The sequence below is a fragment of the Argopecten irradians genome, chromosome 10 (assembly GCF_041381155.1).
Source record: "Argopecten irradians isolate NY chromosome 10, Ai_NY, whole genome shotgun sequence".
Lineage (NCBI taxonomy): Eukaryota > Metazoa > Mollusca > Bivalvia > Pectinida > Pectinidae > Argopecten > Argopecten irradians.
In genome coordinates, this window is record NC_091143.1 from 19,782,043 (window position 1) to 19,800,110 (window position 18,068).

At 36.6% G+C, this 18,068-nt stretch overlaps 2 protein-coding genes across 2 annotated transcripts; both read right to left on the reverse strand.

Annotated features, from left to right (window-relative positions):
- Positions 1-774: 774 nt before the first annotated feature.
- LOC138332758 (asialoglycoprotein receptor 1-like) lies at positions 775-4,266 on the reverse strand. The gene is made up of 4 exons (XM_069280727.1): positions 3,840-4,266; positions 1,703-1,842; positions 1,348-1,438; positions 775-1,090 (listed from the first exon to the last, which is right to left on the reverse strand). The coding sequence occupies exons 1-4, from the start codon at positions 4,255-4,257 to the stop codon at positions 855-857; spliced, it is 885 nt and encodes a 294-aa protein (XP_069136828.1). The 5' UTR covers positions 4,258-4,266; the 3' UTR covers positions 775-854.
- A 5,551-nt stretch (positions 4,267-9,817) lies between these two features.
- LOC138332591 (uncharacterized) lies at positions 9,818-10,417 on the reverse strand. Its single transcript, XM_069280591.1, has one exon. The coding sequence runs from the start codon at positions 10,415-10,417 to the stop codon at positions 9,818-9,820; it is 600 nt and encodes a 199-aa protein (XP_069136692.1).
- Between the last annotated feature and the right edge of the window lie 7,651 nt (positions 10,418-18,068).

Genomic DNA, 18,068 nt, shown 5'->3' on the forward strand with positions numbered 1-18,068 from the left:
TTCTGTGAGAAAAGCTATAATGAGCGTCTGTGAGAACACCTATAATGAACGTCTGGTAGTTAAGCTATAATGAACGTCTGTGAGTAAAGCTATACTGATCGTCTGTGAGAACACCTTGTGAGTCTAGCTTTAATGAGCTTCTGTGAGAACAGCTTTAATGAACTTCTGTGAAAAAAGGTATAATGAGCGTCTGTTAGTAAAGATAAAATGAATTAACAGAACAACTATAATGAATGTAAGAACAGCTGTAATGAACGTCTGGGAGTCCAGCTATAATGAAGTTCTGTGAGTATAGCTACAAAGAAGTCTGTGACAACAGCTATTATATAATAATGAACTTCTGTGAGGATAGCGATAATGAACTTCTGTGAGAATAGCTATAATGAACTTCTGTGAGAACAGCTATAATGAACTTCTGTGAAAATAGCTATAATGAACTGCTGTGAGTACAACTATACTGAACGTCTGTGATAACACCTATAATAAACTTCTTTGAGTCCAGCTATAATGAACTTCTGTGAGGACAACTGTAATGAACGTCTGTGAGTCCAGCTATAATGAACGTTTGTGAGTTCGACTAAAATGAACGCATGGTAGATAAGCTATAATGAACGTCTGTGGGTTCTGTTATTATAATGAACATCTTTGAGTTCTGTTATAATGAACATCTGAGGTTCGTTATACGCTAATAGGACATAAACAAACAAACCAATATTTGTTAAGATAATGATATGATATGTAATATGTATACGTTTTTAACAAGGAGAAAAACACTTAGTATAAGTGCTTGACTTTAATGCCAATATACAAATGTAACAATTGACCTTGTGGTTTGACCAGTCATCGTGAGAGATCTAACGTGTTATCTCACAAATAAAGTAGAGGTCATGACCTGTACAGACACAATCATGCATGTCGAAGTTATCTCCAGTTTTTGTACATCCGCATTGCTGAGAGTCAGTATTATCTGGCTCGCCATGTGCCCAAGATCTCCTTGAAGTATCAATCTTCTCTCCATTGCTCAGATAATACCAGTCATTTCGTCCTGACCCTCTCCTCTCACGGCCAGTGTAGAAATAGTCGGAGCTTCCTGAAAATGTCAACCTAACAATAGTTAACAAGTTCCTCGTTACATTTTATTTCTCTCAAAATAAAGGTTTATTTGCAATAAGCATAAAAACTTATTTCACATAGATCCTCTCGCAGGGAGGGACTTATTCGTCGTTCACACTTTCAATCACACCTACGGTCACTTACACCTAATATATTCCATATCGTTCTAAATGATATTGTGTAACCTTAAATATAACTGAGATAATTAGATAAGTGCCTATATGGACTACTTACCGACATGGCGCGGTAGATTACCCATGATGAATCTAGCTTCTGTGTTTGTTTTGATCTCAACGAGATGTCCTCCCATAACGCGGCACCGATTCTTGAAAAAAATATGGGAATATAGCACTAAAAACTATTTAAATGTAAATCTTCATATTTTTATCCTCGCAATTACACGTAGTTAAAATCTTGCTAAATATTTTTTTTACAACTGAGGTTAACTAGTGTGAGTTGTCATTTTTCATTCACTTCCGTTTTCTTTGCTAGTCATATTCGGACTAGTAATTACAGAGCAATAAAACTGGTCATAATATATATACTGATTACACCCTGACAAACGACATTCCAAAGTAAACAATCTCACCACACAGTCAGCCCACTCAGTTCTCTCCGATCTACTCGAGACATAGTAACATTTTTCTGGTGACTCGATCCAGCCTTCCTTACAGTCACGTGATTCGGGGGTTGTTGATGTTGTTGTAGACATTGTAGCAGGGACACCGCCTAAAATATATAATAGTGTGACTGTTATTATTACTTGAAATACAATAATATCTGAAATACGAATATGCTGAAACCACTTTGAATGAAACAGTAAAGCTATGATCGGATATTGACAATAAATAATGGATGTACTCTTTCTAATAGACACAAAACGTTTCGGAAACTGTCATGATATAAACGGATGCACAGGCTTACCTAAGTTTTCATTTGTGACCCTATTAGTCGGTATTTATCTGTAATAAATGAATTTAATCGAATTACAGATTAAATTGGGTTATCAAATGTAAACCGAATGTTTTCCGGCTCTTTAATTAGTAGGTCCAAGCTTTGGTTAAGAGAGTAAGTTCCCCTTTATGGAACTCTCACTTTTCTCTGCTCAGCCGGACAGACCAGGTGAAAGTATATCAGGGAGTATAAAACTAAACCAGGCATTTGGCGGAATTTTGTATGAACCGGAAATGCTTCAAACAGATTTTGGACTTATCTGATTTATGAACAAGTGTTTGATCATTTTCGTGTGTGCCTAGCTTCAAAAATAAATTTAGTTTGTTATTAATATTACCCATATTCATGGGCTTCTGTTCCCAGAGCTCATGAGGGTATTTGTCTGTGAAGCCATGGCCATTTTTGCCAATTAAAAGTCTGAAGGTAAATTGTTTATTGTCTGGTTTTCTGTGACTATTTGATTATTCATTTTGAGACGCAGCTATTCTATAAAACTTCGAAGAAAATGGATTATGTTTGGAAATTTTGAAGTCCCAATTAAATATTCAGCCATCTTTATATTAAAAATTGTTAAGATATGAATCGTCAATAGCCAATGTAATATTCAGGAAATTCTTATACACCAGGCACCAGGGAACTGTATTGTCATCAGTTTGTAGAAATAACAATCAAATGTCCAGTATACGCATCCGATGATGTTTTGTAAACCCATTGGTATAACAATAATTCTCGTGCATCTCTATATATTTCATTGGTTTTTTGAATAAAAAATACTGATTGCTAAGAGGTCAAATAACCCATTAGGAATAATAGTTAGCTGCGTCAACCCAAACAAGAAAAATTTGCTAAAAAATACCATTTTTGTGCTTAAAATCCGATTTTTCCCTACGTACACATCACAACATATATTGATATGTATGTGTTCTATTAAGATCATTTTGATATCCACTTGTGCAATGCGGTTGAAAAAATGTCATTGTTATGACTATTTTTCATTTTAAGTGAAATTCGAGATTTCGTCGCCATCTTGATGACGTCATAACCGAAAGTTGATCAGTGGGTCATAAGGGTTCAGAAAAATATTGGGATCGGAGTGTAATCAAAGAAAACAACGTCATAAAATCATCTTTTTCAATGTATGTGTGAGGGAACACATTTAGAAAAATAAAAAACTGTTGGCAAATTTTACGCTTACTGAAGGAGTAATATAATACTAAATTATCATTCTTTTATACCGGGAAGATGTCATTTGAGGAGGGTAATACCTACAGGCCGGTAAACCAACATGTGGATTTTATTGGCATACACATTATTATGTTTGGAATCAAGTTTAAGTGATAGCATATGGAATGATATGGTGTTTATACAGAATGTGAGATTAAATATGTGAAAATTAGACCTAACAGCTGTATTATCGTGGTCGAGGACTCATATATCCAAACTTTGGTTTAACTAGGGATTATAAACTTAATGCACTTATGAACTTCTCTCCCATAAATACAAACATTTATATTCAACTTATGTGATGGTATTTAAAGCATTACGTGCCATGAATAAAATTGATTTAATATCCAGAGCATTTTATACTTTACCTTATACAATAACAGTTATTGATTAATTTATTGTATGTTATTCATGTCATACTGTATCGAAGTTATCAATGGAGGAAATGATAAGTAGATGAAAATTACCAGATGCAAACGTTGGAAATTCTTAAAAGCAAAATTTTAATTTTCAAAATTATTCTCAATCAACGATTAAATTTATCTTACCATTCCCAACGCCTAGTAGGTCTCGTAACTCGCTCTGCTCTTTACTCAAAATTCGAATATCATTCTCAAACCCAGACAATAACTTGGAGAAGTCTTGAATTTCGTTGGATATTGCCCTTTTGAATTCCAGAATTTCGGTTGCATTGTACCCGCAACGATGATGCGAGTCCGTACCGCCTTCAATGGCGTCGACTCGCCTTTCTAACTGGCACACTTTCTCGTTTAGATTGAAATAAGTTCCGTTTAAAAGTTCCACGACGTCATTTGTTAAACTTTTCTCCTCGTATTTCTTAACATCACCAATCTTAACTGCGACAAGGCCTTGGAACTGTGATAAAAGAAACAAAGTAGCGAAGACCGTGTAAACCCTCATACTTAAAATCACACTGTAGTAGTGTAAGTTAGTCGACGTCAACATGCATGGCAATAATCAAGTAGTGGTCACGTGATTTATCAGGAAGTGCTATTTCACTGAAATATCTTATTTAACCGGAAATATGATTATAATTACCCAGAACTTCGTTTACTTTTAATTACAGCGTTTCTATCATTCATCTTTGGTTATGATTGTATTTATTATTTGGTCTCACCTATGAAATCAATATTATCGTACAAAATTTATTTTATTATTTTATACACTGGCATTGTGACGATACCTTGTAGATTTAAAGACTAATAGACTAACCGATCAATTTTGTTATGAATTGTAAGAGCCACGTTGAAACATGTAGCAATCCAAAATGACTTGAGAGCATTGTTTTTTGTACAGACGTTTCTTTTGGAGCTATCAGACATATAGTCCCATTACAGTTATTTATTACCACTATAGGAGTACATTAATGCTTCAAAATTAGGTTAATTGGATTAAATTTTGTAACTCAACAACAGCTGACCTATATAGATCAGACATACGATAAATTAAAAAACAATGTTAGATGCTATTATTCCTTTAGTTTTTTCGAACCAGTCGTATATAATAAAATTTGAAAGTCTTCACTACAAACAAATACTAAACTAACAGGGTATTAGTTTACCTTAATGGCGTTGTCATGCACTTTGAGAGCTACATGTATCACATGTTGATAACGCAAATACCAAATAAGGTAACACGACGCAAATGTATGAGGATAAACTTATTTAACATTATTTCCTCTGAGATAAAACCAGGAAGTATATTGCTGATTTATTACCATTGTAAGCTGAATTGCAATACATTGCCGTATCGCTTGACAAATCTTGCATTTTATCTTGGCATGGTTATTCTACATACATCATGGCCTATCTAAACAGCACGCATGAACGGAAATATGTATAAATCATGTGCTGCACATCAGTAAGACGTCTATGGAGATATTTCCCTTGACTAACCACTGATTCTGTTTTCATTTTTTTGCACATATGATATGCAATTGCACATTGTGGTGTAAATAGTTGGTAATATGTTTACCGCTGATAACAGTACGTTGTCGTACATAATACAGTAATTGCTTGACCAGCGAGAAGCTGCCTCGTCGTGATCGGCTTACAGAAACTCTTGATCACCACCAATCCATCCCCGGAGGCACACTTAGGCCTTTCCACTATATCGTATTATTTGTCATAGTAAGGTGCCTGATATTTACTAAATATAGTTAGAACAACGATGTATCAATTAGTCCCGCTAAGATCCTTGCTATTCGGTTTTATATTTAGTTACTCTGTCTTTTTATCAGATATCACCAATCCAACACCTTCGACGATAGGATGATTTATCATTTACAGAACGCTTCTGTCTGACTGCCGACAGGTGGCGTCAATGTGTTCCCGCTGGGACATGCGTTTGGGCAAAATTTTGTATGAGCTTAACGTTTTAAGAACATCTCTGACCAATGGTAAAACGTCGGGTACATGTATGTAACTTCTGGTAGTCAAGTTTATTTATGATATGAAAGCCTACAGTATGCTAATAATCAATTCTATTTCATCACATGTCAAGATCACTGTGCTATTAACGGATCACCGAGGCAGCCATTTCTTAGAACCCCTTTATTGATGACGTAAGCAATACATGTTACATTACACAGACTACGATACAATGGACGTAACTCATACATGCTTTAGACCAAGACTATAGCTATTATATGGTATATCCCTTCCAAATTTACCTTATATATCAAATGTTGAAAAATTAATGTATTTTTTCTGCAGATCATTAAAGCTGACAATGCAAGTTAAAATTATTAAAATGATCTTTTTTAAAATAAGTATACTCGTTGTTCAAGAATCGTTTATGAGACATTCCCCGGTTGAGGACAGCCATTTTTGTTTTACATTCCGACGACTCGCCGACCCCTATATAAAGCGCGTGAATCGACACACGTGCGCTCATTCATGTACCTATACACCTAGCATTCCACAGTATATATCACCTACAAATAGGTAAACAAAACCCTCACCTGTAAAACTATATGGGACCTTTTTTTAGCAATTAACATGTCAACTCCTCTAAGTTGTCATTTAGATGTTTCTCAAAATAAAATTTCAACGCAAGTGAATAGAAATCCAAACAATAATCCGTCCACATATCTCCACGTATGTCATCGTACCCGATGCACTCAACTGACCGTATACACGTGACTACGTACCTGACCCGAACGAGCGACAACTATCACACACACGTGTCGATGTACGTGTAAAACATCGTGTATATTGAAGTGTTTTATTAGCTCGTATTGGACATATGTTGGGATATAGCTGACAACACATTCATCTATTACTTCAATGAAATATTGGCAGGTTAGTGCAATGTTTATTTTCAATTTGACATTGTTATTTCCAATATCGGGGCATGTGTATCTGAGACAAGACATGTTTAGAATGACACACGTGTGTCAAGTGTCCCGTGCTTTATATAGGGGGTTGGCCAGTGAAGGTTACTAAGCAGAGCAAAAGAAAAATGGCTGCCACTTCCTTAGATACCACACTGTCATAACTAGGGGATGTCTCAGAAACAATTTTTGAAAAAAGTATTTCGTTAATAATTTTTTTTTTAAATTTCAAATGCATGTTTTTAACTTGCATTGTCAGCTTTAATATAGAAGTTTGTTTATTATAGAATTACTTCATATTTGAAATTATTGATTAAATCTTGTTAATATACTGCAAATTACCTTGTTTCTTGTTTTTAACCATTAAATTACTTTAAACAATCAAATATAGAAAATACTTGAAATTTGAAATACCAATTAACCAGTGTCTGACATATATTTCACGAACAATATCAAACACTTAAACAAATATTCGAACACGAATTTGGTACAAGTCATGGGCATAATTATCTAGTTCTCATAGCGTTTTGGTTTGATGAGTGCCCTACCACTCACTCGACTTGTTTTTTGTTCACTTTTGTCATTTGGTGTTAGTTCCTTGCAATTGGATATCGATGCATCCATAGTAAGCGATCGCGTAGTGTCTTTGTTTGTTACTTTAGTTTTCATTGGAAGTGGTTCCTGTTGATTGGTTTCGCGTTCTCTTGGTAATGTCTCGTTAAGCACTGAAGATGGAGTTGGTGCTTCAGGAATGTTTGTGTACGCGTACGGATGTTGGTAAAATTGTCCATCACAAAAGTTCTCGCGAGTTTTCAGAATGTCTCTCCTGTTCCTCCTATAGGTTCGACCTTCACTCTTTAGAATGTATGACCTTGGAGAGTTATCATACTCTATACACTTGGCTGGTATCCACGTCCTCCCTGTATGCATCCTTACATGCTCGTTGGGTTGAATTCTAGACATTTCTTTGACACCAATGTTGTAATTCTTCTACTGTTTTTGATGGTTTTCTTCCAGGTTTCTTTGTATAATCTTGTGAGATTTGTCTCTAGACTTCAGCAAAGATCTTTTGATAGGAGTAGTAGATTTTGTTTTCCGTCCCATCAGTATTTCGAATGGTGAGAGTCCTACACCAGAGACCGGTGTGTTTCTCAGTTCTAATAAAGCTATTTCAGGATCACGATTATCCTCCGTTGCCTTTTTGATAAGCTTTTTTTTTGCAGTTTGAACGGTTCTCTCCGCAAATCCATTGCTCTGCGGATATCTTGGTGAAGAGGTAACATGTTTCATATTGTACTCATTCATGAATGCTTGAAATTCACCTAATAAATATTATGGCCCATTGTCCGTCCTCAGAATTTCAGGAATGCCATGGCGTGCAAAGTGTGACTTCATGTATTGTATCACTGTACAACTTGTTACATTAGGAATATTGGACACCTCAAATTACTATGAGTAGTAATCAGCCAAAATCATGTATTTATCACTGCCAAGATAGAATATATCACTTGCTAATTTTTCCCATGGCATATCAGGAATTTCATCCTACACAATTTGTTCCTTTTGCTGATAATTCCTGTGTTTCTGACATATTTCACAATTTTCAACTTTGCTCTGAATGTCCTTTGACATTCCTATCCAGAAAAGACTGGACTTTGCTAACTCTAGACACTTTGTGATTCCCATGTGTCCAGCATGGACCTTATTCATCATTTCACTAATTAGTGACTTCGGAGTCACTATCCTATCACCTTTCATGAGGAGACCATCACATAAATTGAGCTCATCACGAATATTCCAATACACATCCAGATCTTTGGAAACATATGCCTTGGTTTCCGGCCATCCATATGTCGCGTGGTACTTTACTCTTGACAATATTGGATCCTTATCTACTTCTTCCACAAATTCACCTGTTTTCTCCGTTGAGATACTAACAAATGTATGTATTTGGAATTCTTCTGTATCTGGTTGATCCCTTAACGGTGCGCGGCTTAACGCGTCGGCTATATGCAGCTCTTTCCCAGGTACATAATACACACTTAGGTTATAGTTTTGGAGATTGAGCATCATTCTCTGTATCCTTTATGGAGACTGGATAATAGGTTTCTTGAACAGACTCTCCAATGGCTTATGGTCTGTTTGTAAATATATAGTCTCTTTACCGTAGATGTATTGATGGAACCTGGTTGCTCCAAATACAATGGCAAGCATTTCCTTTTCTATCTGAGCGTAATTCCTTTCTGCCGAACTGAGGGATCTTGAAGTGAATGCTATTGGTTTGCCTCCCTGCATCAGACAACCTCCCAATCCTGTGGAACATGCGTCAACAGATATTGTAATTTCCTCATCCTGATTATAGTATTGTAGCACAGGGGCTTGGGAAATGAGTCTTCTCAAGCGTTCAAGTGCTTGCTGGTGCTTATAATCCCAGTGCCAACACACACCTTTCTTGAGTAGTTCATGGAATGGAGCATAAAAAGTTGCCAAATCTGGTATAAACTTTTGTAGATAATTTACCATTCCCAACAGTCTCTGTAGACTCTTCACATTTGTTGGCTTGGGCATGTTGAGTATCGCCTCAATTCTGTCTTTATTTGGTTTCAGACCATCTGCTTTAAACGTATGACCGACGTAGTCTATTTCAGTTTGATTGAACTTGCACTTCTCTTCATTAAAAATTAGATTTACCTCATCGGCCCTTTGGAGAACAACTTCGAGTGTTTTGTTTAACTCATCTTCATTCTTTCGACAAAGCAGAATGTCATCTACTGTGACGTCACATCCTGGAATATCTTCAAAAATCTGACTTGTTTCTCTCTGGAATACCTCACTGGCAGCGTTGATTCTGAAAGGTAAACGTTCAAATTTGTAACGCCCAAATGGGGTGTTAAACGTAGTTAACCACACGTGCTTTCGTCTGCAAGCTTTATGTGGAAAAATCCGTGTAATGCATCAAGTTTAGTGAATAACCAAGCATCTCCTAGCTTAGCGGCCACCTCCTCGACAGTCTTCATAGGGAAGTGCTCGCATTTCACCGCTTTGTTTAAGTCCCGTGGGTCTAAACACAATCTTACAGACAGAGCCGTTTGGCTTTCTATCAACACCAATAGAGTTCACCCACTTTGTAGGTTTTGTTACTTTTGTTATCACACCTTGTTCTTCCATCCGTTAAAGCTCTTGTTTTACTTGTTGTGAAAGCATGTGCGGAATCTTCCTTGAAGGATGTACTACAGCTGGGATGTTCTCATCAATCTTAATCTTGTATTCTCCAGGTAGACAGCCTAGTCCTGAGAATAAATGTTTGTAGTTTGTGACTTCATTGTTGTCTCTACCAGTTTGTATAGCATTTAGTCGTTGTATGAGACCCAACTCTACAAAAGTTTCTAGACCTAGGACTGGCATGAATCTTGACCTGACAATGTTGAATGTTGCCACGTGGAATTTGCCTTTGTACTCTATAGCAATGTCCTTCTTTCCTACGGTTTTAATGCTATGCCCAGAATAAGACACAAGTTTTGTCCTTGTTGTTCTGATGCCCTTTATATTCAGCTGTTGTGCAGGGTTTACAGGAATGTCGTTGCATGTAGCTCCTGTGTCTATCTTAAGTGTTACCTTTTGATCATTGATCCATACTTTGACATGCCACTCTGTGTCTTCTGTCTGTGTACCCGGTTCACTACAGGTTTTGTTTACCATACCTACAAACTGTGTGTTTTGATATCCATCATCACTTTCTCCATCTAGCGCATGTACTTGCTTTTTGCACATTTTCGCGAAATGGTTCATCCCATTACAGTTTAAGCATGATTTTCCATATGCCGGACAGTTCCTGGGTGCATGTGATAGACCACATCTTTTACAATTAAATCTTTTCTTTGGCTTGTCTGTTTCCCTTTTCTGACTAGATTGAGTAGAATGTTGGGGTTTCTGTTCTTTCTGACTCTTTTGTATATATTTGCTTATTCTTTATGCAATGTATACTATTAGATGACCCCTGTGTTTCTCCCAGTTCTTTCAGTTGCATACTGCTTGCCTCTGATGCCCGACAAAATTCTGCACATTTCTCAAGTGTTAGGTCCTTTTCTCGAAGTAATCTTTCGCGCAAATGGACGTTTCTAATTCCACAAATAATTCTATCTCTAATCTGGCTATCCTGAAGAGTTGAAAATTCACAAATAGCTGCTTTAGTTTTTAGGTCAGTGATATAAGCATCGATCTTTTCCCCTTCTCTCATGTTTCTAGTGAAGAATACGTGCCTTTCATATGTAATGTTCTTTCTAGGATTACAATACGATTCAAATTGTTGACATATTTTGCGTAACTTTGCATCATCTCCTTCTTGTTCAAAGACGAACGTGTTATATACGTCGTGCGCTGCTGGGCCAGCCACGTGGAGAAAATTGAAAGCGCGCACCTTTCTATTTTCTTCATCAATTTTAGTGGCTATCTCGTATATATCATAGGCTTGTTTGAACCTTCGCTAGTTTTCTGACACATTACCCGTAAATTGGAGTTCAGTGGGCGGCTTTAACCTGTCAATTTTTTGTAGTTTCTTCTGACACCATGTGCTATACACAGATAACTAAGGCAGCCGTTTCTTAGAACCCCTTTATTGATGACGTAAGCAATACATTTTACATAACACAGACTACGATACAAGGGACGTAACTCATGCATACTTTAGACTAAGACTATAGCTATTATATGTCAGTCACTGCGGAACCACAAGAGAGTTGAAAGTTCTGAGGCCATTCGATAAGATTAAAAAAATAATGATAAAACCGACATACATGTCAATATGATTATATTATACACCAATAAAAGCCACAATAAATTCCAAAACATGACAATGTCAGTATATTGCTTAAAGTCACCACGAGTTTTAAAGAATACTATCCGATCTGTTATAATATTTTTGGAAAGTTTTTGCAGATCGCCATCCCACATTTTCCATTATCTGTGATATTGGAACACTTTGTGCCACTGAAGCTGATGTGGATGCCGACCGGATGCTATGGGATTTGAATATTTCTGTATCGATACCACTTGATGGCATAACAGTTTTAATCCACCTTGAGATAGTGCTGGCCGAAACACTTTTATGAGGTTTATGAAAACCAATTAATAGTCTTTCATCTTCACGAGTTTCAGTTGTCATTTTAATGTATTTCAATAAATGAATCGAACTTCTCAAATGCTAGCACCGACAAATGTTCTACCACACATTTGGTATTGTTTACAGATAAATTGTGAAGTGTTTGGACACGCTGGCCAGAAACTAATACTAAAAGTATTGTCACCTTGAGAGTAAGATCTTTCAACGAAATATTTTCACTGCTAATTGATTCCGGATAATCTAACACAGTTTTCACATCCCACGTGTGGGTGTATCTCAATAGGCTGGGTCGCTGATTATAAACACCTCTCATGAATCGCTTAACTAACGCGTGTTCACCCAAAGTACCAATTACACTATCTTCCAAATTAATTACAGTTGATAGGGCACTATTGGCAGTGTTAAAGGGTTTGTGACACAAAAACTTTTTTATACATTTTCTGATAGTTTGACCCTATCAATGTTGGCTGACACACGTTTCACAGCCCACCGCAAAGCTGTTTATCTACTTTAAGGGCGGTAAGGGTAAATCGCTGCGGCTGAGAAAACTTTAACGAGCTAGCCGGTCATGTGGTACCAACGCGTCATCCGTTTTACCATGCTCAGCTGTCTGCTGTAGATATTCTATATTTATAGAGGAAAAAACTACAGGGTCTTCTTGTATTTTGCAAATATCTGCAGTGGATAACAATGACAGTGATATCTCTGCTTTGGGCTTTGTTTTGGACATGATCCCATACCAGTTTGAGCCTTTGATGAACACTGATAATTCTCTTTCTACGGAGGAGGGGGTACCATCCCCAGATGTTTCAGATGTTGATCAAGATAACCAAGAAATAAGGTAATCAAGAGTATCGGTTGACAAACAAGCATGGTTTGTAATACACCTGTTGTTGTTTTAATCTATTGGCATTAAATATAAATGTGGATTGCCTTCGTGGGTATTCATCAGATAGTTTCTTTGTAATATTGTAATCTGTTATATATCTTACATAATTAAATTTGTTATATTAAAACAATCCATTGAGAACAATTAATTTCTCCTTTTATTACATTATAACTGCATAAACCTAAATGCATTTGTATGCTACACTAATATATACATATATACATAACATTACACACATGCATGTATCTAAATAAAATATATCTTTTATTAATCAACATCATTGACAACAATGTGTTATATACTTTATTACTATGCCAATGTACAATTACCAAAAGTCAATTTTTCTATTTTATGTTGTGGATATATATTTAGTTATATTTATTTTTGATTTTGAACAGGTGCTCATGTGGTTTCTGTGATCCTATGGTTACGGAATTGGAATCTACGGTCTGCTGTCAATTTCATAGTTTCCAATAAAAAAACCATCTCTGTAGATTGTTTACGTTGTTATCAATGTTGTTATGTTTATTATTAACAAAATGTGACTTGTTGCAATAATTTATATACATTACATCTATCCTCTTCTCGATATAATGTATTTATATTACTCTTCAGCCAGATACTATCACTGATATTATGCAATTATTCATTTAATAACGTGTACTGTAGCATTCGTATGAGTAATTAAGTAAATGGCAATGGTGATGATAATTTTTTTATGTTGTTACAAGCAAAAAAAAAAAAAAAAAAACATCTGAAAAACGCACATTCCATGTCTAATGTTTACTAACAATGTCATACATAACCGGTTAACATTTCAAATATGAATTAATTTGACCCTGAAGTAATTTAATGCCTCCAAATAAAACCCCATTCACACAAACGATGATTTTCTATCAAATCAAACTGGACTCTTATGTAATTCAACCATGCATTTTGAATACTCTTCTTCTATGGGAAGCGAAAACTTATTTTATTTTAACTTTTTTTTTATTTCTGTGATTGCAACTGTAATTATTCATGTGACACACAGGATAAGATATCTGTAAGTTTAGGTGTTTAGCTCTATGCTCAGCAGCGGTGAGCCAGTCGGTGAACCAGTGACGGCATGCTGGCTGCAGCCTCGTTGTGGCAATAATTTTTTGCATATCGGTCAGCTGCCCAGATGGTCCTATGTCTTGCCTGGTATCTCGGTGTGTGTATTTTTCCATCCCCATGGAATGGGCTATTTCGGTGAACTTAAAGGGTGCCCAATATATAGGCAACTTATCAGGACTGTTCGCACATTAGATCGAAAGGGATCCAAATTCCGTTGACTGCAAAACCCCCACCCCACTGTTTGATATAACACTGATACTGCTTTGATGCCTTTGGCCGTCAGGAGGACACAATGATATCAGTAGTTTGTTGTGAAAGGTTTTGACCCTCGATGGATTTCCGGATAAATGACAAAACCAGAAGGTCGAGTTTCTTTCAGATTTGGTGAATCATTTCTGGATGAAGTGGCAACTGGAGCAACTGTTTGTTTTAAGCATGTTCATTGCCGTTGTATAATATGGTTGTGTCGGCCAGTTTGGAAGCACAACAATCCCCGTCGTTTGTTCTATAGCAATCTTTGATGAACTGCTGGTGGCAGACTGAAAGGGGGAAACAATAAAAATTATATTTAGATATTTAAATGCATCTTCCGCAAATGCTTCAGGTTCAGGCCTCCATGACACATATTTTTGAATTTGTCGGTTTAACCTTGATGCAAAAAATTAATATCAGGAATGAAATTCAAGTGTTTCATTGATCTCTCGAAAACTATCTTGGGAGCATCCACTCAGTTTCTGTATTAAAATTTCTACTTACGTAATCAGCTAATATATTGTCTATCCCAGGAATGTGAGTATAACTTAACCAGATATGCCGAGCATAAGCCCATGACTATCTTTTCTAGCCATAGCATTACATTCAAGGGACCTACTGCCCCCTTGTTCCCGGATATATGATACAGCAGTCATAGAGTCAATTAATAGCTGAATTTGAATATTTTTCTTATCATTGCATAAAGCTTTTAATGAGAAGAAAGCAGCTTGTAATTCTAGCACATTAATGTGGTGGTTTGATTCACACGTCTTCCAAGGCCCCCCGGCTCGAACTATGAGGGAGCGGCAATAACACCCCCATCCCTTCTGGCTGGAATCTGTTTCAAGTATGAGGCCTGGTTGACCGTGTGAAATTTGAGACTTTGAAGTTGCTATATCATCCAACCACCATTTTAGGTCAATTCGACCTAATCCAGAGAGCTCGAATTTCATCTCAAAATTCCCTTTAGCTAGTTTCAAAGCAGAGATTTTCTCGTTTTCTAACTGCCGATAAAACAGCTGTCCATAAGGCACAGCAGGCAAACTAGTAGACACTGAATGCCCAATTACTACACTCAGATCTCTAATTAATGGAGCACGGTGCTGTAAATACAGAACAAAGACTGATCTAATTTTCTTCTGTGTCTCTATCGAGTTCAAAACAAAACCAAGAAAAGCAATTGTTTGTGATGCATGAAAAACAAATTTTTCTGGATGAACAACAAACCCACAATTTCTCAACTGAGTCATAGTGGCCTGTACATTGTACTGACAAGTTTCCATAGTCTCTCCCTGTAAGTATGCATCATCAATGTAAACAACTGACTTATGACCTGCTTGTCTAAGATGAGAAAAAATTGGTTTTAATAATTTGTAAAAACTATTGGAGCAGTTGTTAACCCCATTGGGCAAGACTTGAATTCATATAACTGTGCGTCCCATGCAAACTATTTTTGATGATGTAAAACAATAGGAATACAATAGTAGGCATCATTTAAGTCAATGGAAGCCATATGATAATTTGGTTGTATCATTTGAATTGCAGAAACCAAAGAATCCATTTTGAAATGGTTATACTGAACTGACTCATTCAGGCGTTTTAAATTTAATATCATTCGAAAAGTCTGAAAAATATAGGTGATATAAATTCACCATCTTCATGTTTTTAAATCACGTCTTTCCGAATCAAATTTGATATTTCTGTTGAAATTGCCTCTGCTTCTTTAGCAGAAAAAGAATGACATCTTGTCTCATTTTGATGAACAGGTTTTGAAATAAAATCAATTTCTAAACCCTTCACGGTGGAGAGTATTTCCTGATCAGATGTCAGTGACTTCCAGGGATTCAAAAAATAAACTATTCTTCCACCTGTGAAAGTCGCAATGTCTTCCACAGATTGTTTCCTAGTTCTTATCACAAAATTATCAAAATCAGTATTTACCTGCTGAGATGACACAATCGTCTCTATGGTACAGGTACCTCCATTTACTTCTTCTTGTTGTGGAAGTTGTTCTTTTGTGTCTGTTATGTTGTCTGTTGTGATTGGAGGAGTTGTAATCCCCCGACCTTTTCCAGGTTTTTTTAAGAGTACTGCTGATTGTAGTCTCTTCCCACACCAATAGATTGCCGTGCCTCCTTTACAGTTTTGAGGAGATCATCCCCAAATAACCAGTTAGTAACTGGAATGCTATTGTCACACAGACTGACATGATCACTTTTCAGGACTGGTCTCCCGACGGTTGTGGGACAGTGTTGTGCTGGCATGCTCCAGAAGGAATAGAACATCTGTGCAAAGTCTGATGTACTCATTCGTCTTACTTGTTTCCTCTCCAACAAGTAAGTCATTGGCCATACGAGTCACCGCTGATGCTTCTTTTGTTATGGCCCGATTTACGTTCATAAAATGTAAGTTACGTTTTTCAATAAAGCCATGCTGCTTCCTCAAACGTCTGAAAATTTCCTTATTGATTTGAGGAACAACAAGCTGCTCACATTTTTTCGGCCTATGATATGTTTCCTGCTTTTTCTTGATGATATCAATATTCATAGTGCAGGAAAATGCTTTATTGGCTATATTAGCCATTTTTGGGGGTCACATCTGCCCCTATCTCGTCATCCCCCTCCATTGAAGCTTCAGCTTCATCGAGGATGGAGGTATCAAGCTCTGATTCCTGATTATTACAATTAGCATCAGAAATACTTGTATCGTTTATGAGGCTATTTACATCCTCTGCGTCGTCATAAACTGACATAGACTCCTCATCAGAATCGGAATGAGAGTATGATCGTTTGAGCCCCCCAGTAGAGGGTTTCTGTGTTGACTCTTTATAAGCCAACGTTTGCCAAGCCCGACCTATTTTTTCCATGTCTGTAGCAATGGAATTTAATGAATTTTGCAGTTTATCGGAAACAAGGCTGCAAAGACGGACGACATTGTCGTGGTCTGAGGGCCCCAGTAGAGCATCCTCATCAAGGCCAGTAGCCATTATGAAAAAACTACTTCCTCACTGATAGGGAGCAGAGCAAAAACACGTGTGTACTGAAAGGCAAGATAACCGCACACTGAAGTCCATGCATTTCACTAGAATACTTAAAAGTAATAGTTTTCTGACACAAATATATTTGCGTCACATGCGCAATACAGTATTTTATTTAGGCGTAAAACATGTAAAACATGTATTGAAGAACATATACGTATAAAACATGTATTGAAGAACGGATGAAAATCATGACTGTCCATAACAACCATAAAAACGGATGACACGAGCAATTTTCGTGGTATTTTAGTTACAAATGAAGTGTATGAAACACTGTATGAAAAGGGGACAGCACTCTAATCTAAACATGAACCTACTTGTCACGTAACCCACTTCTTTTCCAACGATTAGTCACGTACGCCAGAAAGTACTCCGGGACCTCCAAAGGGAAGCAAACCTTGCTTTTATTTTACCATAAATATATGTAAAAGAAGATTGAAATAACTAATACCTAATAATCAATTCCACGTCATATGAAAATATGTTACAAATGTAAAATGAATCTTTTAAATTTAAAATGACACACGCATACAAAATGTAAGTGTATATCTTACATTTCTTAAACGTCATTATATTATAAGTAATTAATGACCTTTTTAGGGTTACCATTCCAATGGTATGTTGTACGTATTTGATTCCAGTTTACATATATGCCAATGTCATGTTCAAAAATTCAAATCTTTTCCAGGTATATTATGAAATGAGTGCTTGTTTTTTTCCGTTAATTACCGTCATATTAACAGCCAGGGTGATGTAAGGACGGCCTCCAATGTATGCGGTCTGTAGAATGTATGAAGTGTGCGGTGCGTGTTTTGGAGACTGCAGCGGTATGTTCATGTTTCTATATCTATATCTTGAAGCATGCTGTGGCAGACACCTGACCTGGAACTTTATAAAATGATGTAGCTTTACTAATGATTAACGAAATAGCAATCAGATAAAGCATCAGAATTTCAGAGAAATGTCTTAATCCTAAATAATTTCGTTCATTGTGTCGCCTGCAACGCAAGGGCGACACTTAGGTATC